At 45.4% G+C, this 20,586-nt stretch overlaps 1 protein-coding gene across 4 annotated transcripts in view; it reads left to right on the forward strand.

The window, feature by feature from the left end:
* Window positions 1–323: 323 nt before the first annotated feature.
* Window positions 324–20,586, forward strand: part of DDHD1 (DDHD domain containing 1) — a 60,113-nt gene continuing 39,850 nt past the window's right edge. The window contains exons 1-3 of one of the 4 annotated variants that reach the window (XM_042047234.1): window positions 1,652–2,490; window positions 14,041–14,214; window positions 18,749–18,850. In XM_042047234.1, coding sequence (XP_041903168.1) covers window positions 2,382–2,490; window positions 14,041–14,214; window positions 18,749–18,850 — 385 coding nt within the window. In that variant the 5' untranslated portion in view covers window positions 1,652–2,381. Of the gene's footprint in view, window positions 641–1,651; window positions 2,491–4,274; window positions 4,303–14,040; window positions 14,215–18,748; window positions 18,851–20,586 lie in introns of those variants that run through there. The other 3 variants (XM_042047235.1, XM_042047237.1, XM_042047236.1) reach the window with 3 other exon arrangements.

The following is a 20,586-nucleotide window of genomic DNA, read 5'->3' on the forward strand; positions in this document are numbered from 1 at the left end:
TGGAACCTGCCCGGCCAAGCCGGCGGCTACAGCAGCGGCGGCTACGAGCGGCCGAGCCGCGGCGAGGAGGAGGAAGCGGCGGAGGAGGAGGAGGCGGTTGCTCGCGCCCGCCCGCCCCGCCGCCCGCAGCCGCCGCCGCTCCGCGCCGCGCTCTCCACCTCCTCCTCCGAGGGCGACCCCGAGCCGGCGGCGCCGCCGCGGGAGCGCAGCCTCAGCGACGAGGCCGCCGCCGGCGACTTCGACTCGGCCGAGTCCGGCGCGTCGCTGCGGTACTCGACGGGCACGGGCGGCGAGGGCAGCGAGGGCGAGGGCGCGGGGCTGGGCAGCAGCGACAGCGGCGGCAGCGGCTTCTCGCTGGCGGCCACCGCGCTGCCCGAGAGGCGGCGGCCGGGCGGCGGCCGGCCCCGCTATGAGGTGGTGCGGGAGCTGGGCGCCGAGGAGGTGCGCTGGTTCTACCGCGAGGACCGCAAGACCTGGAAGCCCTTCATCGGCTACGACTCGCTGCGCATCGAGCTGGCGTTCCGCGCCCTGGGCAGCGGCGGCGCGGGGGAGCCGGCGGCCGTGGAGCCGGTGTGCGTGCGGAGCGGGCTCTACGAGGTGGATGTGGCCAGCGCCGAGAGCTACCCCGTCTATTGGAACCGTGAGTGCCGCCGTCCCGGCCGGGGGGAGGCAGCGGGGGTGGCCGGGGTACCCCGTGGTCCCGACGAGGGTTGCTGAGCATCCCCCGTGCGCACGGAGCCTGCGCTGGGTGACCCCGGCGCGGGGACACCGGGCGGCCCTTCCTGCCCCGGCACACGGACCCGGCCGCCCTTGCTGCCGCTGTGCTCCTGTATAAGGGATACAGGACAAGTTATCCAGGGAGAGAGGACCCGCGGTGCCCATCTCCAGCACATACCTGAGCGAGGAGGGACTGGGAGTTCCCCTTCCAGGTGTCAGGGACGCGGCACTGGGCATCGCACCCTCCCAGGCACACTTGTAAGGGAAGAGACTTGGGCATCCCCCAGCGTGTACTGGAAAAATAAGGGAAGAGATTTGGGCATCCCTCAGCGTGTGCTGGAGAGAGGGGAGACTGGACCACCCTCCCTCCCGCCGGGGGATGAGGTACCCCCCACTCAGGGTGTACTGGGCACATCAGCCACTTCCAGCCACAAAGGGAACTGAGCATCTTTCCCTCTCTCACCTCCCTGTGCGCACAAACCTGAAGGAGATGATCTGGGCCATGCACACCTGGACCCAGAGACATGGAAAAGGGAGGTCTGGGTATCTGCTCGTTTGTTGGCATGTGTGGAAGAAAGCGGGAGGGAAGGTGGCTGAGAACCTTCTTATGCTCTGCTTTTCCTAAGCAAAGGGTGAGTGAGGGTGGATATTTGCCTTCAGTGCTCCTGCAGTTCCCTCCCTGCACACCTTTCCTGCAGAAGGAGCAGAGTAGAAACATCAGTTATTTGTCCACTCCCTCCTCCCCACAGTCACACTTTTGATCCCTCATCTTCAGTGAGGAATGATGGAAGGGAGGATTATCTCTGGCTTCCCCTTTGTGACCCTTGTCCTCTCCACTAGGGAAATGATGAGCTTGTGCTTTATATTTCCTTTCTTATCACCTGCCCACTGGGAGGGGGCATGAAGTGGGATTTCTCTTCCTTTCTCTTGGAGGGGTTGCAACAGGCATCTCATACACACGTAATCCTTAATTCCTACCCTTCCAATAGAGGGAAATTTGCTTCACCACCTCAACTTCAAAATGAGGTGGGAATACAGCCCCTCTGCCGCCCTTCCCCTTGCATTTGTGTGTCCTTTGCTGGAGGACAGGAGACCTTGGGGAACAGAAGTGAAAGAAGGGCGAAGACCTCAGCTCCCTGCACTTTTCCTTTGGTGGGAAGGGCTCCCAGGGTCTTGCTGGACAAGTAAGCCCCTGCTTTCCTGAGGCTGACAAGCTGTGCCACTGCTCACCTGCTGTTCTTGAGGACTTGTCCAACTGCATTCCCTCAAGGACAAGGGAGATGTTACACAGTAGAGTGAGCTGTAGAGGAGCTGAGCATGTCCTGGCATGGGCTTGGCAGAGGGGCAGGCAGCTTTCTCTCATCCTGAGTCTCAGGTGGGAGTCCCAGGGGAACTTTCAGAGATGAAAACCAGGGCTTTCTGTTGTTTTCCCTCTATTTATCAGCCTCTTTACAGGAAGGAGGTCCATAAATACTGCATGGTCCAGTTCATTTGTGTGACAATTTGGCTTTCAAATCATCCCCCCAGCAGACAGACAAGGAGCAAGCAAAGGTCTCAGTCCACGCGAGTTCTGAGCTAGAGGAGCCTGGGCACAGCTTCTTGAGCAGAAACTGGAGTTGCTTCTCCCTGTCCACCACCCTGAAGCCCCTTGCTGTTGGCACCACATGGTTCCTGGGAAGAGAAGATGCAGGACATCCAGGGGAGGAGGAAACTGCTGCCATCCCTGTAGCTGTGCCATAGGGAGAGAGGGGCAGGAGCGAGCAGAGCTGCCAGGTGAGGCAGGATTGCTCCTGGTAATGGGAGCAAGAGACTGCGCTCGTCAGCAGCTTAAAGGTTTAATTTCTTGACTCTGTGCCTTGTCCATTTTGGAAGCTGATTCAGTCTCATTAAGCTCGAGGAGCAGATGTTTCAGATGACAGCATAGGCTGTGCAGAGACGATTCTGGTGCTGGGAAGGAGAGATTCCCAGAGGTTAGCACCAGAGGCAGGGGAGAAATAAACTCCTGGGCCTGAGCAGACTAATGACGGGGATGATTTCTAGTCCTCAGAAAGCTGATTAGGGCAGTGCTCAAGTCTTTTCTTATTAGCAGGTCCAGTCCTTTGCAGATCAACTTTTGATGTTTCAAGGGTCTTCTGGTGCCTTCTGGTGTGACTTCTTCACTGCACATTTCCTGGCCTCTGTTCCCTATGGGTGCTTTTCTCCCCTTCTTCCTGACTGCTGCATCCAGACCTGAGAAAACAGCAAGGTCAGATCCCAGGATTCAGTCTCATCTGTGCCTTTGAAAGCCTTGGTGTAGCCATTATTCCCATATTATTCCCATTTGGTAAGGTGTGTGTAATTCTGGATCCAAAGGGTGGCTGCTGCCCTGGCGTGGAAGTGTCAAACCAGCTGTGACACGTCTGAGTAAGGCAGGAGAATCCTCTCTGACCACACAAGCATGAGGTATGATGAGTACAACTGACTTAAAATATGCTGAGGTGCCTGTTGAAGAGTACAGAAACTGCTGGCTGGTTTTGCTGATTCATGGTTCAGCTCAGAGCAAAGGTCAGAAGCTTTTCTCTTTGTTATTTTGCCCTTTTTCACGTATGTGCTGGACCCCAGGGGAGGCTGCTGTCCCCCAGCTACCCCACTGAGCAGTTGGTTCCTCAGCTGTCAATTCCTGGGGCATCACAATGCCAGGGAAATGTTGGTTATGGCTTGGCACGTGCTGAGGTATTTTTTTATATCTGCATTTTAAACTTGCTACAAGGTTCATCGGTAACGTCAGGAATATCAGCCTGAGCTACAATTTGAGCAGATTAATTAAGAGAATTTTATCCTTACCATGTGACCTCTGGGATTTATTTAATTAGTGCTGTAGAACCAGCAAAAATGGTGCAAGAGGATGAAAATTACTAATGTAGGCTTTCAGATAAGTCAGTAATTTGGAGCAGGGCTGCTTCTTGTTTTCTGTGGAGATGACAATGAGTGATATTCTATACAAGGGTCTTCTGTTTAAATCTTAAATTATCCAGCCCTTTTCAGCCCTCCCAGCTGAAGAGAGCTGCTTTACAACCATTTTGTTACGGAGTTTCTCTGTGGAGTTTTCAAAGTCTTGGGTGAGTCTGTTGAATCCATGGCCTGTGAACTTTTGGGTGACTCTTTCCTGTTTTCTGGCTTGTGGGTTTGTCCCATGCAACTGTTGTCCTGTCAGGTATTTGCTTTTTCCTGGCTTTTTTTCATGGATACATCGTCAAGTTGCCTGTGTTTATTTAAATTACTCCACTCGCAGACATAGGTTTGGTAAGGTTGGGGGGTTTTTTTGTTTGTTTTTTTAATGTATATTATTTTCCTGCCTAATAGTTGCTGAAGTCTAGTAAGTAAAAAACCCATTTTTGTATTTGAAAAAAAATATTGTATACTAGATTCATCCCCAAGTGAAGAAGTACTGATAAAACAAATGTTTTGCTGCCTTTAATCTGGAAGTACTTGTGAATACAGAGTGGATCATTGGGTCTTATTTTTTAGATCTGTCTGCTCAGGCTGGAGTTGGGCTGCTTTAAAAAACTGTTTTAGCTGCCTTCGTGATCAAGATGAAAATTAAGGGTATGGAATCAAGAGTTTGTTGTTGTTTGTGACTTTCATTTGGTTTAGTCTGGTTTTAGCAGTGCTTTTAGTCGTTTTACAGCACACTGAGAACGTTGGTTTTGGTGTGTCAGACGCACAGGTCTTTGAACTTGGTTGATAACAATTTCCTTTATATAAAGGACCTTCTGATTGAAGGCTGAATTCTATTTTATGGCTTTTTTTATCTCCAGGTGTGTTATTCTTTTGCAAATAAAACCCTGACGGTTTACTTGGTAAAGGTGAAGCGTTACCTTCACTACTCTAAATCTTTCTGGGTTTTACTTTTTCTGGTTCTGTTCTTCCCATCCTGTACCATCCTTTCAAAAATATCTTGTAGCTCAGTTTTGGCCAGTTCCTTCCTGACCAAAAGGCCTGGAAGTGTCCAAGGCCAGGTTGGACAGGGTTTAGAGCAACCTGGGCTTGTGGAAGGTGTCCCTGCCCATGGCAGGGGATGGAATGGGATGGGCTTTAAGGCCCCTTCCAACCCAAACCATTCTGGGATTCTGTGACCTAACACACACAGATGAAATAACTTTCAGATTTGCAGTGTTCCACGTATTAAATCACATTTGTTTGTTTGTGTGTTCTGCTTTTGTTTGTGGCCTCTGAGTAGAGAGAACTTGGGACTTTTGGGATGCTTTCACTAGAGCAGGGGCAGGTGGCAGCACTTGGGATGTGTCTCTGAGGGCAAGTTTCTTCCCTGTCCTCAGCTTTTATGTTTTATTTAAGCATATTTAAGCAAAATAATTCTGTTGTCTTTCTCCTTTAAATGGGACCAGAATCGTTCTCTGGTGAATGGTTCAGCTACAACAGAGTAGCGAAGGATGGATGTGGCTTAGAAGTTCTGCTTGTCCTTTGATGTGGTCCAGCACTTTTCCTGCTGGATTAGTCAACAAGGACGAAGGCAGAGATGTAGGCAATGTTTGGGTTACAAGTTGTGGGTGAGAGGGGTGTTTTCTGCTGTAACTGTGGCAGCAGAAAATGTCTGTGGGATGAGAAGGATGAGGAGTTCTGCTCTGACTTAATTCGGGCTTGAACATGGATTGGACAGTATTGAGATCAAAGGAACAGGATGGGATTTAATTTAGAGGTGACAGACTTGGATTAAAGACTGATGACAGGTGAATGTTTGTGTGTGGGATACTCTTTTAGGGAAAAACAATGCTGAAAGCAAAGAGAGACCTTTTCCAGAGCTCTTGGAGGAGCATGACAAGGATGTGTAAGAGTTGACACTGTGCCAGTTAGTGAGCAGAAGGCCTAGATGGAAAAAAAACCCTGCAAAAGAGCAAGAAATTAAAATAAGAAGCACGAGCAGTTGTCTCAGAGATATCTATAAGGTTGAAAACAGTGAGGGTGAAGGAGTGGTGTGAGTGTTGGCCAGAGAAAAGGTCACTGGTGTGATGTGATCTGTGTGAGTGGGCTGCAAGTGGCTGCAGCCATTCTGGAGCGTGGCTGGTGTGGAGCAGGAGAGAAGGAGCTCTGTAGATAATAAGTGTTGTAAAAAGCAGGATTAGTGAGCACTGGGATGAATGGAGCACGAGGTGCAAGTGGAATCACAGGCAGTGAAATTTAGGGTGAAAGAAACTAAAATTGTTGTCCAGAGAAGCTGTGGCTGCCTCTGGATCCCTGGAAGTGTCCAAGGCCAGGTTGGATGGGGCTTGGAGCAGCCTGGGACAGTTGGAGTTGTCCCTGCCCATGGCAGGGGGTGGAACTGGGTAGGCTTCAAGGTCCCTCCCAAACGAAATCATTCTGGGTTCCTGTGAAAATTGTGCTGGTTTTCTGGTAGGGGAAACCCTACAGGGTTAGAAAAAATGGAAGGAAAATTTAAACGTGGGGATGAAGGGGTAAGGAATTCTGGAGTTGGCGTGGAGTAGATGGAAGAAGGAAGTGAGTTCAGGAGGAGAACACGGAAAAATAATCCCTGTGGTGGAGAAGGGAGGAGTTGAAGCCATCCAAGGGCATAATAATCTTTGCTGTCGTCTTGTTCATTGGTGGCAGGTCTGAGGTGTGCACAGGGACTGTCTTGCTCTTCTTTATTTTGGAAGACATTCCCAGGACCCTGTTGTTCCAACCGAACAAAGCAGGGTTTCCAGGAGCGCGCACCCGGGGTGTGAGGCTGGGGTTGTGCAAAAGCCCCGTGACTGTGGATGGGCTGGGAGCACATACTCACTTTTGGGAGGTGCTCACATGTTGGTCATGTGGCACAGGAGCTGTTCTTGTGTGGTTTCAAAAAATGCAGATCTCCCTGGAGGGGTGGAAAGAGCTGATAAGGGATAAACTCAGTGGTTCCGGCAGCAAATTCCACTGGTGGAAGTGCTTCAGAGCGCTGGGATTGAAGTTTAGTGAACTGTTGTAATTGATAAGAATTCAGTAAAAATATAATTCTAAATCTAAAACTGCAGCCCTTTTCATGTTTCGACAGTCCCAGGGGTTTTTTGAGTGTTTCCTGCTTGATAAGGCCAGTAGGGTGAGCTTTAGGATTTTGGCTTGGACCATCAGGATCAGGTCTGTGAAAAGAGCAATTGTGGATGTGTTAATTAAACTGATGCCTTAAACCAGGAAAATCCTTCCTGAAAAACTTATGTCCTGGAGCCAGGCTGGGAATGTTCACCTGGAGAAGAGAAGGCTCCAGGGAGAGCTCGGAGCCCCTGCCAGTGCCTAAAGGGGGTCCAGGAGAGCTGGAGAGGGACTGGGGACAAGGGATGGAGGGACAGGACACAGGGAATGGCTTCCCAGTGCCAGAGGGCAGGGATGGATGGGAGATTGGGAATTGGGAATTCCTGGCTGTGAGGGTGGGGAGGCCCTGGCACAGGGTGCCCAGAGAAGCTGTGGCTGCCCCTGGATCCCTGGAAGTGTCCAAGGCCAGGTTGGACGGGGCTTGGAGCAACCTGGGATAGTGAAAGATGTCCCTGCCCATGGCAGGGGGTGGAACTGGATGTTCTTTAGGTTCCTTCCAACCCAAACCATGCTGTGATCCTGTGTTTGGGGATGATTTATAGCATTGATGACTTGGAGGACATTCATCACTTGTGGGGTTCCTTCTGTGCTTGACATTGGAACCAGTCCCAAAGATCAGCCTTTTGTTCCTGTTTTGGATTGCTCAATTTGTAGCACAAACATTAAAACAGTTCAGGGAAAGCCAGTTTTAGGCTGTTGGCTGGAATACTTCAGGCAGTCTTGGTAAATCAGAGGCAATTCCATGTTTGCAGCAGAGCAAAACATTTATTCCTGCCTTTTTTGGATCCAGCATTGGAGCAAACATGAAGGCTCACGGGTTTAGCTGCTCTGGACAGAAAATCCCACCTGTGCCAGCTGGATTGCTTTGAATGTGCTTAGTTCTCCATGAAACTCAAATCTATCTTCCACCTGGAATTTACAGATTGCTTCAGTGAAGCAGCTGAGAATTACTGGATAAGCAAAATGATGATCTTTACTGCTCAGTGAATGACATCTCTTTTCAGCTCGGTCACAGGCTCTAAGTTTGTGTCACTCTGAAGTTTTCTGAGGCTGAGGCTTCACCCTTGAACTCCTCTGCAGGACTTCTTCCTTTTGGAAGAGCAGGACAGGTCACACGTGTCTGTGGTTGAACAAAGGGAGGTCACCAGACTGGGATCAAATGAGTGGCTCCATTTATTTAAAAGTCAGTCACCTGCTGTGTTCTGAAATAATGTGAAGGAGAGCTAGAAAGGTGTACAGTGTTGAGCTTTTAAAAAAAAGAAAAATGTTTAAAAGTGTGTTATGTTAGATAGCAGACATGAAATAATGCAATTTTAGTTTTGGGGCTGTTTTATTACAACATCACCATCCTCACAGACAAGAATTTCTTCCACATATCTAAACTAAATTCCAGTTCTTTCAGTTTGAACTCCTATCTCCTTGTCCTATCGCTAAAGTTCCTGATGAAATATACCCAGAACATGATCTTTGATATAATAGGAATGGCTAACAACATTTTTAGAAGTGTCTGTTCATCTCAACATCCATGATGTTGTTCTGGAATATATTTCTATATATTTATTTCTTTATGTTTATGTACATAGGAACTGCCACAGGTTGCCCAGAGAAGCTGTAGCTGCCCCTGGATTCCTGGAAGTGTTTCAGGCCAGGTCCTTGGCAAATGTATGAGCACTTAATTATTTAACTTTCAGTTTAAGATGTCACATGTGTAGCCTCAAAGTTACCTTCAGCTTGAGCAGATATTATTCTCACATGCTGCAAATTGTTTGCCACTGTAGCAAGAAGGAAATCAATATTTAAGGACATGTTACAACACCAAAAAGGAAATTAGTACACTGAAAAGCATCTTGACCTGGTAGTGTTTTATAAGCTTGTGTTTCTTGCCTAACTTCTTGGCTTTGGGCTTGGAGAGCTGGGAATTGTCAATTTGAGCAAAACACCAGCTTTAATTTCAATTTCTGATCCTCTGAGTATTCTATGAACCTTTTAGATCTCATTTGTGGGTAAATCATTATAAGTGTCTTGGGACTGATGGCTGCAGAGTTCCAGGAGTGCCTGAACTTGGCCAGCAGCTGAGTTCTTCTCTCTGTTTTATCTTCGTTTTGTAACAGTTCCGTGCTCCTGAATCAAGGCAGGTGAAAAAGGGTTGTTAGAGCTGTGTTACTGAAATTTAGGGCTGTGCTCTGCCCAGCGATGTGGTGGCAGGAAATGAATGATAGAATTGATTTGTTAGAAGGAAAATGAAACAAATTCTGCTCAGTTATGACTTTGTTGTGGTAGATGAGCAGGCTTTTTATTCTAATTTATGTTAGATGTGATCACAGAGTTGAAAGATCTTCACAAAGAAGGAGCAGCTGGGTTATGCACATACACTACACACACACATGCAGTAGTTGAGATGTTGCAACAGTTTTTATTTTAACATAATTCTTGTTATTCAGAGCATTTAAGTGATTATCACTCATGTTCTTATCACCCCGTTAATTACAGCACTTGTATTCTTTTATTCTTTGGATTTTCATGGGGAAAAAAAGACCCATTTGTGTAAAAATAAATAAATCCTTTGTGGCAGAGTAAATCTCTTAAACTGATTTCCTCTAAAAGTGGTAAAATACGTGTGACTAATTAAATTAAAGTGGTTTTCATCTACTTTTCTTCTCCACCATTCAGATTTATTTAGAAATTCTTGTATAAATAAACCATGGAAGTGTATAACCAGTCAAATATGTTGATATCTTCGAGTCTGAAGCACTGCCAACTGCAGATTATATGGTGTAAGACTTAAGGCAGTAAAGAAATCAAGGCAAATCCTTTCCTAGGGATTGAGATTGCAGGGATAAGGATAAATAACACTTTGTATTATAGATTTGGAATTCTGTATTGACAAAAAATACACTAAATTATGGCATGATGTAATGCCAGTGTGTTTAACTCTTCCCTAGAACAAAAGTAACTGAAAGAATGTGGCTGAAGCTTTCTAAAATATCTGAGTATACAAGACATGAATGATTTTATTGAAGGTGGATAAGTGAGTGGAATTGGGTGCTATAATGACAATTCTGGTTCATCACTTCTAAATGCTGTTCACTGTTGTAAGTTTGCATCAAGTCTTCTGGATGAAACATTGGAGCTTTTCAGTGACAGCCCCTGTGCAGGATTAAGCAGAGGAGTTTTGGTTAGGAAGGCCTTTCCTCTTTCCCACAGTCACAGATTTTACTGAAGAATCTCTTGTGTGAAAGTATTTCCCCACCCCATCCAGAGTATTCCATGGAATTATCATTGATTCACTTCCCTGTCTTCATGAGCTGAAGTGCCACTTGCTTTTGGAGCTGGTGACCTTCAGAATTTGGTTGTCATAGAACTGGAGGTTGTCACAGAATCATGGGATGGTTTGGGTTGGAAGGGACCTTAAATCCCATCCAGTCCCACCCCCTACCATGGGCAGGGACACCTTCCACTAGCCCAGGCTGCTCCAAGCCCCATCCAACCTGGCCTTGGACACTTCCAGGGATCCAGGGGCAGCCCCAGCTGCTCTGGGCACCCTGTGCCAGGGCCTGCCCACCCTCCCAGCCAGGAATTTCTCCCTAATATTCCCTATTAACCTCCCCTTCTATTTTAAAACCATTCCCCCTTGTCCCCAGTCCCTCTCCAGCTCTCCTGGAGCCCCTTTAGGCCCTGCAAGGGGCTCGGAGCTCTCCCTGGATCCTTCTCCAGGTGAGCACCCCCAGCTCCCCCAGCCTGGCTCCACAGGAGATGGTTCCTTGTGTGCTGTGATCACAGATTGGATTATCTCGGTTCTGCAGGACCATGTTCAGTTTTCTGACAGCCAGACTGTGCTGCTGATGGCAGGAAATGTGATTTTCTTGCTTCCTCTTCTTTCAGGTGGTTTTCTTTTGAGATTTCCCAGTAGCTTCGTGTTCAAACCTGCCCCCCAGCTCGTGATGGGAAATAAAAGCAGTTTGTGGTTCAAGCTGCTTTAGCTGCTCTGAGTGTGTGCAACTGTTTAAAGGAGGGAATGGGAAAAAAAAAAAGACAATTCCTTGGTCCTCCCAAGATCCCACAGAACTGGAAAATAGAATTGCCTCACTCAGGTTTTTCAAACCTCCATAATTGTCTTTGGATCTGAAAATAGTGTATAAGTGTGTATGAACACCCTTTCCAGAGCCAGGTATTTTAATTTATTGCCAAATTCAACCATTCTGCTGAGATTTTATGTTAAAATTTTCCTTATTTCAAACAGTTTTTTCTAGCTGAGCCTTTCTGGGAAGGGCTCAAGTTATGTTTGAGAGCTGCCATTGAGTGCTCTTGTAAAGAACCTCTCTGGGAAAGTTTCTCTCAGGCAAAAGGAGCCTGAAAATGTTTATTTTAATACTTGATGGTTAGAATTTTAGCAATCTGTAGGTGGAAATTCCCATGTGGAAAACTTGAAGCCCTTCAAAACTGAAAAAGAGGAGTCTTGTATTCGTTCAGCTTGGAGTACCAAATAGTATGAAATATGGTTGTTATTTTAAAAAAACATATCTCTGTCTGTGGATTCAGTGAATGGAGCCTCATCAGGCTGCTTAGTCAAGAATTAAGGAATTGCTCACAGATTTTCCCAGTGAGGATTAACATCTGACGTAGCCGTGTCATTGTTTCAGCCACAATGGGAGCCTTTATCTCCCCTCACATTTAATGTGCATTTCATTTCTTCCTGCAGACAGAGCTTTGTTTGTGAGGGCAGCCTGACTGGATCTGTGTGCACTGGATGGGCTGAAAAATGTGGATATCTGACAGGTGTAAAATGTCTGGGAATACAGCAAAGGTTGAGGGAGGAGGCTGCTGTGTGTGGTGGCACTGCCGTGGTTCACTTCCAGTTCATGAAAACTGAATACTCATCTCTCACCCTCTGTTGGCGGGATGTAGACTCCAAAGTTAGTCTAAATTTTCATGGAATATGGGGGAGTTTGTGTAATTTGCGGGCACTATTAACTTCTGCATTTTACAGCCACTCAGAACTTTGGTTCTTCTGATATTTTAGGGGATTAGTTTCCCCTAAACAACCGTGCCCTTAGAACACGCCAACCTCTTTATTCAAGCTGATGGATCATGAACATCCACAGCATTAGGAATTCAGCACATAACAATTGACTCCTACCTGGAACAGCTATTTTAGGAGGGCAAACAGCAGCTGAATGGCAGAACTGGGTCTTGCACTACTTCTGGGTTTTGGTCAGGCCACACGACCTGAGCTCTCTCTGTTCCACATGGGCAGAGCTGAGGGTGCAGGGGGATGGAAGGGCTTCAGTGAGGGACTTGGGAGGGGTGAACCAGCATGTCCAGTGCCTGGGAAAGAAACTGGGATCCGTGGGAAGCTGGGATGAGGGAGCTGGCGATGCTCTGAGCTGTTCTTTTGGGAAGTTGGCGTGCCATGTGTGCCCAGAGGAGCTGGATTCCCACTCGGGAGAGCGCAGGGAGGGCCAAGTGGGGGAAGTTCAGTGGGAATCTGGGCTTCTTGCTCCTGATTATCTGCTTTACTCCCTGCCATGAGTTTTCCTGCTGATCACCTTTCCTTGCCAGTTGTGGCAGTACCAATGTAAAGGTGCCATCACGCACCCGTGTGCCTTCCTTCTGCCACAAAGGTGGGGTGTGAGAGCTGATTGTCGCTGCTAGGCCTGCAGAAACAGTGTTTTCCTGTAAATCTGTTACAGCAAAGGTTTCAAAATTGGCTTTGGAACCTTTGGAGTGTTACTTGCCCCGTGAGGAGATTACTGCGAGGTGATTTTCCTTTTATTTTCATGGCTTGTGCGTTCCATGGTCTGAGGGATGAAAAATTCAGAGTAGTTTAAAGGTTCCAAGTAGACTGTGGAGGTGTTTGCAATTCTCTATTACATTCTCATCTGCCAGCAGTCGGTGTGGAAATTACTTTTGGGCACAGCAAGTGGTTGTGGTGTGTCTGTAGTGGAAGGCAGTGCAGAACCAGGAGTTTTGTGACCTGAGCCACTGGTTGTGCTCACAGAGCATTGGGACCAGGCTAAAAACCACTGCTCGTGGCTGGGTCACCTCACCCAGCTCTGGTGACAGATCAAAGAGATCCCTTCTGTGCTCAGTAACTGTGAAATCTATTGTTTCATGTTTCATTTTCACCTGGTTTTCACTTACTGCGTGTTTGCATCTATTGTTTCTTTTCCAATTTGTCCTTACCAGCTTTTTTTCCACCTTCCAGGTCGTAACAGATCTTTGAGCAGTGAAGCCTGGGTTTTGGGTTTTTTTCCCCTCATCTCCTTTTTTAAGTCTTTTTTTGTGGTTGAGTTCTTATTTGCTTCGTAGAGCTAAACCTTTGTGGTCAGTATAACACACGCAGGATATGTGCTTTTGGCTGAGTCAGTCTATACATATATATAAAGATGTATACACACACTGGTCCCACTGCTCTGTGCTCTCAGCAGACCCAAATCTGTGTGAATCCCATGAAAACTTGAGTTTGGGGTCTTTGAGGCTTGTGGAGCACAGGCACATGCTGTATTTCTCCCTGATTTTCCAGGAGGGGGAATTCAAAGCTGAGTTACAATGGATGTCATTGTCCCAGCTTGCTTGCAGCCATGGGTATAAGAGGAATTTTTGCTCCCAGTAATTAGTGTGGGCAACAATTAAGCACAGTTTAATGTAGAATAAGCACCAAGTTACATTTTTTCTTACAGATTTCTCTTTTGCTACGTGCCCAGCAAATGCTGAGCTCCCACTTTCCTCGTTTGGAGAACTGAAACGAGAACAACAGTAACTAAAACCAGCCTTGAGTAAAACATTGATTTTAATTCAAAAAAAACCCCAAACCTTGCATTTTTAAATACTACCATATATGCTAACTGATGTGTAATTCGGGTTGTTGGAAGTGGACTCCCCATCCCTGGAAGTGTCCAAGGCCAGGCTTGGAGCAGCCTGGGATAGTGGAAGGTGTCCCTGCCCATGGCAGGGGGTTGGAATGGGTGTATTTTAAGGTCCTTCCAACCCAAACCATTCTGGGATTCTATTTTTCTGTCCATCTCTCAGATCCTCACACACAGCTGGAAAATCTGGCCTCATTAGCTCGGGTTTGCAGATTAACACTACATTCACTACTCATGTCATGGGAAAAGGTGTTTTTTGAGGCATTTGGGGCTACCTTGTTAGGGACCCCATCAATAGACCCAACAGAATTCCCTTTCCCTCTTCCCTGCTCTCAGCTTGTGATTTGTTGCATAAAAGACCCCTCTCCTTTTGTGTTCTTTTTTTTTTCTTTAGAAACAGAAAAGATCCCAGTAATGCGTGGACAGTGGTTTATTGATGGGACTTGGCAACCTCTGGAAGAGGAGGAAAGTAACTTAATAGAACAGGAGCATCTCAACCGCTTCAAAGGCCAGCAGCTGCAGGAGAGCTTTGATATGGAAATTTCCAAACCCGTTGATGGGAAGGAGGGTAAGATTGTTTAGATCACTGTAATACATTTTTTTGGACACTTGGGGTCTGCTTTTCCTAAGTAAGAATGTGATCAGTGTTGGTTTTTCATCCTACAAAGTGGGGAACATCAGTGTGTTCTCCCGGTTTCCAGTGCGGGATTTCCTGCTGCAGCACGTTTGGGGAACGCTGTAAAAATGATATTCACAGAGAAACATCTTGTTCCCATTTTGTTTCATAGCTTTTAATTGTGTTTGAAATCTCACTTCAAACTAAAATCTCTTGATGGGACAAGAAGAGTCAGTGTCCAAAGGCAAACTGGCTGATAGCTCTCTGGCCAGCATCCCTAATTCTGCCCTAAAAGGGGGTAGGATCAGTTTTACAAATCACATTTCATTTTCCATTTTTATTCAGGCTGGATTTATTCGTTTTCAGCTGCAGTAAATCTTGGCCATTCATTCTGTTAGGGAAGTCCATACATTTTAATGAGCAGGCTGAGGTTGCTCAGGTAGTGGTGCTGGGAGTCTTGGTCTGATGCATGGAACATTTTTAAGAACAGATTGCTGAAATCACCAGTGTATTACTTAATGTACACAGTTGAGTTGATTGCTCTGAGCAGGTATTGCACAGCAAAAATTCAGTATTTTTGCCTTTCACACTTTTGGCTGTCACTTGCTTGAACAATCCACAAACCACAAGCTGCAAGTACAGAGGGCCCTCAAGATATTTCAGTAGGGATTTGGTTGTGTTATTCTTTATAAAAAGAAATAGAAATGTATAAATTTCTTTATTTTTAAAGTGCAGCTTCGTACAAAGCAGTCACACAGTGTAGGAATGACTGTGTTTCAGCCATCAGTTCAGTATGTGTGAACTGCGTGACCACACAAGTAAAACCTTGTTGATAAATTGGAAGCACAGCAATACTCAGGGTAATTCTGTAATTACTGTGAGGAAAACCAGAGTGTCATTTGTTGATTTAGCAAGTTTTTTGGCTTTACAGAGAGTTTCTAACTCCCCTTTAAAACTAATGAGGAACTTTATGAATATTTTTTTCCCCCTATTTGTGCTACTTTAAAAGATCTTTTCATCTGGCCAAGGCTGCAGAACAATCTTCTGCTTCAACAGCTCTGTCAAAAAGGTGCATGAAGTGGTGTGAGCCACAGCACTGTGCCTGTACAAACACCCTTCTGGAAGGCATTTTTACCTATCTTTCTGCCCCAGAGGCACAAAGCTCAGGGTTGTTAGTGGCAGGGATTGATGTTTTTATCTGAAAAGCAAATCTTTGTGATTCCTGAGCACTCCCAGCCTTTGGTAGCGTAGTTTTTGAAGGAAGGAAGGATGGCTTCAGTGGTACTTGGATTCTGTTTATAGAATAAATAAGAGAGATCAGGGTTGGGGTTTTTTTTTAGATAAAGTCTGGATTAGGGAACAGAAATTTTCAGCTGGATGGATTGGGGAGAGTGATGAGAACGATACAACCACTGATATTTATGAAAACGTAAAAGATCCAGAAAAAGAAACTCCAAACTCAGGCACCAGCACCTTTTCTAAAACTAAAGTTTAAAAAGAAAAAAGGCAAAACCAAAACAAAAAGAACAAAAAATACCACCGTAAAAACCCCCCCAAGCTATGTATGGCATCACTTCAGATGGAATATATGTCAAGTCACCAGTAGGTTTCAACACCGTTTTTTTGATAGTAATAGGAGAGTTGCAGGACAATTACAGCCAGCAGTGTGTGAAAACTGGGTTTGTCATTCTAATTTGCCTCTGAATACCTCTTGGATCCTCTGGCATCCACAATTCCCATCTGCAGTGGCACTGGGAGAAGCTCTGCACCTTGCATTATTGCTGGTGAAGTAAACACAATTAGCTGAATTCAGTTTATCAATTTCTTAAATGCTCCAATTTGTTGTGATGGCATCCTATATGAAACAGATTTTGCTGCCATCGAGGTTTACAGGTGCCTGTTATTTATGATCAGTGAAAGTTGAAATAAATCTGTAAATATCCACTGGGAAGCAAAGGGACTGTTCCCAGTGCTATGATAAAGCATTGTGAGGGCTGAAAAACTGGCCATGTCCTCTGATTCCTCAGCAGAATTAATACAAGCTGCTGTAACAATCTCTTTGTACTCAGAATTACTCCATTGATTGGATTTATTAATTCTGCTCCTGCATTGCAGCATGTTAACAAGGAAATAACCAAGCTTCATCCAGGGCTTCTGTTGGTGATGAGAGGGAGAAATGGCCCATTATTGAACTTTTAATCCAAGCAGATCATCCTCTAAAAGTGCAGAGTTACTCAGGAAAAGGGTCTCCAACCTGCAGCCTACAAATAACGTAATGCCCATGCTGACTTCCAGTGGTTTTTGGGAGCACAACGAGCTTTAAATGCAGAAGGGAGCAGAAAGCACAATGACAGTGAATGATTTCCCAAGCTCTGTTTTCCATGGAGCAGCCTGGAGATCACTCCTTTGCTGAGCCAGCTGTAGCTGTATTTTGATTTTCATCCTTACAAAGTATTTAATTTCATGCCTTGCAAAATGAACTGTGTTCATGGTGCCTGATGCCAGTGACTCCTCTTGGTGCCTGATCCCCTTCAGTGCACCAGGTAAATTATTATTATAATGGCAGGATGCAGAAATGGGGCACTTTATGATCAAAAGGAGCGTGCCCAGCAGGTCAAGGGAGGGGATTCTCTCCCTCTGCCCTGGTGAGACCCCTCTGGAGTTCTGTGTCCAGCTCTGGAGCCAGGCTGGGAGAGCTGGGGATGTTCACCTGGAGAGGAGAAAGCCCCAGGGAGAGCTCAGAGCCCCTTGCAGGGCCTAAAGGGGCTCCAGGAGAGCTGGAGAGGGACACCTATGTAGCAGTGAATAAGCTTAAATTTCACAGAATGACAGAAGATTTAGAAACTGCCTTTTCTTCCTGCTTAGGCAGACAGTGAGTTCAGGACCTATCTGAAGTAGCCCATCAAAGCAGCAGCATTTTCCAGAGACTTCTGTCATATCTAGGCTGGTGTAAGATAAAACAAGACCAGTTAAGTTCCTATCATCCAGTGCTCCATGATCTTTTTCAGATATATTCCTTTAATGATGATGAAGTGAAGCTGAAAGCTTTGTTTATGTGATAGGAAGGTAGGAATAGATACAGTTCTTTGCGTTTGCACAGAGAGGTGCTCAAAATTCAGCTGGAAATCACCCTAGCAACCTGATTCAAACCTGAAATGGGATCTGACTTTAAAGCTGATCCTGATCTGTGATTAGGATTGGAACAGATGAGCCCCAGCAGTCTCTCTGCTAGAAATTATTCTGTGATCAAGTCTGTGATTCCATGATAGCTGGTAAGAAATACGGGGGGAAAAAAATCCTGTCAGAGTCAGAATTAATATTTCAATGCATTGATTTTGAGACAGCAGGACTGTATTGGTTTTTTTCTTATGGAATTTCAGCGTGTGGTTAAGGCCACAAAACCTCTAAAAATTGCATTTGGAAGAGCTGATTTTTTTGTTAGCTTTCAAATAGTATTTTCTCACTGTATAAAAAGTTTATATAGATTTTTGTCACAGCTGAGTTAACCTTTAGATGGGAAAGTCTTATTCATAGAATTGGAGAGTTGTGCAGGTCAGGAGGGATCTCTGGGGATGCTCAAGTCCAACCTCCCTGCTCAGAGCCACAGAGCTGATGAGAGCAGGTTGCTCAGGATGTTTCCTGTGGGATCTTCACTATCTCCAACAACAGAGACTCCACAACCTCTCTGGGCAGCCTGTTCAGTGTTCTACCACCCTCACCATGAAAATAAATTTTTCTTCTTCTTTTCTTGAGTTTCCTGTGTTGATTCTTCCTGGGGGTTGCATTCCCACAGCCAATAAAACATTGTACAGGCTGAATTATTCCGTGGAATCCCAAGTGCTGTAGCTCTGAGCCTGATCTTCCTCCCTTCCAGAGAAGTGGTGTGCAACAATAAATACACTTCATTTGCACCTGTACTGAGGCATCTGCTGACGGAGCTGGTGGCTGAGCCCTGGGCCAGGACTGCTGTGGCAGGTGACACAAGTGTGGAATGTCACTGACTTCACTGGATCAGGGACTGCTGGGTGCTGCTGGGGCCTTGCAGAGCAGGGCAACAGGAGGGTGTTTTGTCTAATCTAACTTTGAAGCATCCTTTTACATTCTTTGGGGGGAAAAAACCAAACAGAGATGTGCTTAAAATGGAGTTTTTTAGTGTATACTTAGGAAGGGTCAGTGTGTCCTACCCTGTACCAAGGGGGAGGAGGATGCTTTAGGTTGTGTGACCCCGTGTCCCAGCTGTCTCTCACTGATGCCTTTAGCTCTGTAGTGATGTCATAACTGGTTATGAAAGGTGAAGAAACTGAATTTGGGACCTGACACTTCTGATACAAAATCTGGGGTTTTTTAAGTGTATACTTTTCAGTTCTTTCTAGAAAATGTGACCTCTTTTTTTTTTTTTTTCCCCTAAAAAAGGTGATACTAATGAAAAAAAAAATGACACCCCTTTTAAAAATTTTACTTTGAAGCTCAGTGTTTTTACTTTTAGTTCTCTACTACCTCCCTCCCTTCTCCCTCCCTTCTTTGTTCAAATGGAGAGGATATAAGGAGAAATCAGATGCTGCATGTCTTAAGCGAAAGCATTCCCAAGGTACAGTAATTGGAGATTTCTTTTTATTTATTTATTTTTTTTTTTTTAATAGTCCTGCTCCTGGCTTAGGAAGCTTTAAATTCTAGTTTGCTTGTCTCAGTTAAATGTTAGATTTACATGCTTCAGTTCTGTGAGCTGTATCCATGCCATTTCCTTCCAAGGGGAAGGACAAAGCATCCTAAACCTTAGAAGAAAAGTGGAAGTGTTGTGAGTCCTAGAGAGAAGTAGATGCTCACAGTGTCACGCAGTCATTCTTACTGTAATTGTGACTGATGAAAACTGTAAACATTTGTTTCTTGCACTCTTTGTGTGTGGTTTGGCTTTTTCAATAAAATAAAAGCAACTTTTTTTTTTTAGAATTGCAGCAGGCCTGGTATAAGTTCTGTCAGAGAAGGAACGGAGGGTTTCTGCCAGATAATGTTTTGTTTGCTGCTTTCTTTTGGATAATAATCTTTAATTTTATGTTATAACTTATTTTTGCTGCAGCTTTGGAATGAAATGAGTCTCTGGACATGGGCTGTAAAAGGGGAAGCTGTGTGGAATATGGCTAAAGGCTGCTGTGCTGCAGAAAACAGCCCTGACCTTTGCAGCAGCTGGTGTTGTGCAAATTTGTTTCAGAAAGTGGGGGGTAGATCTTACAGGAGCCATTAATGATTGCAGAAGGTTCCAAAGTTCTTGTCACTGGGCTCTCTTTGCCACCATTAACACCAGTAGTGATTAGACTTTCACTGACTGCAGTTATTATGGAACTAGATTTCTAAAACCTTTAATTTAAAATGTAAATGCACGTGGTAGGTTTAGAGTTGTTCTTGTCATACCTTGTATTCTTGTAGCTCCTGGGGATGTTGTGAACTCTGAGAATTTATTTGGACATGCAAAAATGTTTGCCTTTTGACTTCCTTTAATTATTTTTTCTACAACTGGGTCCAAATGTAAAGGCCTGAAATCAAAATGTTTTGTAGTAAACTTTTTCCTGCCTCTTCTCACACCAGGAACTCAAGTCTGTCAAAGGTCAATGAGTGTAACTCGAGCAATGAGAAAGGACTTCTGCCTTTTCTTTTGAATAATTTTGAAATTATGGTGTGCCCTTTTTTTTCCTCAAATCATGTTCAGTTGTGGTAATGAATGTGCTGGAATTTAGAATAAGAATTGAAATGAGGTGGTTATGTAACAAATAGTGACCCTGATGCATTGCGAGGTGGTGAAGTGCAATATAAAAATGACAGCAACATGAGATATTTCTAATTAAGAGCAATGACCTTTTTTTAATGGCTCTTTTTTTTTTTTTTAATAAGTAAGAAAAGGTTTTTAAATCTCCAGATTTATGTACCGGAACCTCAGAGTCATTTAAGAAGGAACAACAGCAGCCAAATTATATTCTCAGCTCCCTGTACCATGTGTCAGGCTTTTCTGTGGCACCTGCTGCTTGCAAGACAGATTAATTTTAAAATCCTTGGGAAAAAAGAAGGCAGGAGAGGTTTTGAGACAGTCTGCATCCCTCTTCTGGTCTCCATCCTGACTGGAATGACAGTGCCTTTGTCATTGGAGGCAGTGTCAGCCTGGAGCACTTCAAAGAGGCTTTTCCCTGGATTGATTTTGACTTGAGCACCGTCAGACTCTGGGAGGAAAGATCCACCCTGTGCTTTGGTCTTGGCAGGTGGATGAAAGCATCGAGTAGAAAAGCAGCTACTTAGCTAGAAAAGGTGTTTAATTGTCAGCAGTTGGCCCCAGGAGGT

Source organism: Corvus kubaryi, unplaced genomic scaffold (assembly GCF_017639235.1).
Source record: "Corvus kubaryi isolate FWS band 111438036 unplaced genomic scaffold, C.kubaryi_AGA036_p1.0 66, whole genome shotgun sequence".
NCBI classification, from domain to species: domain Eukaryota; kingdom Metazoa; phylum Chordata; class Aves; order Passeriformes; family Corvidae; genus Corvus; species Corvus kubaryi.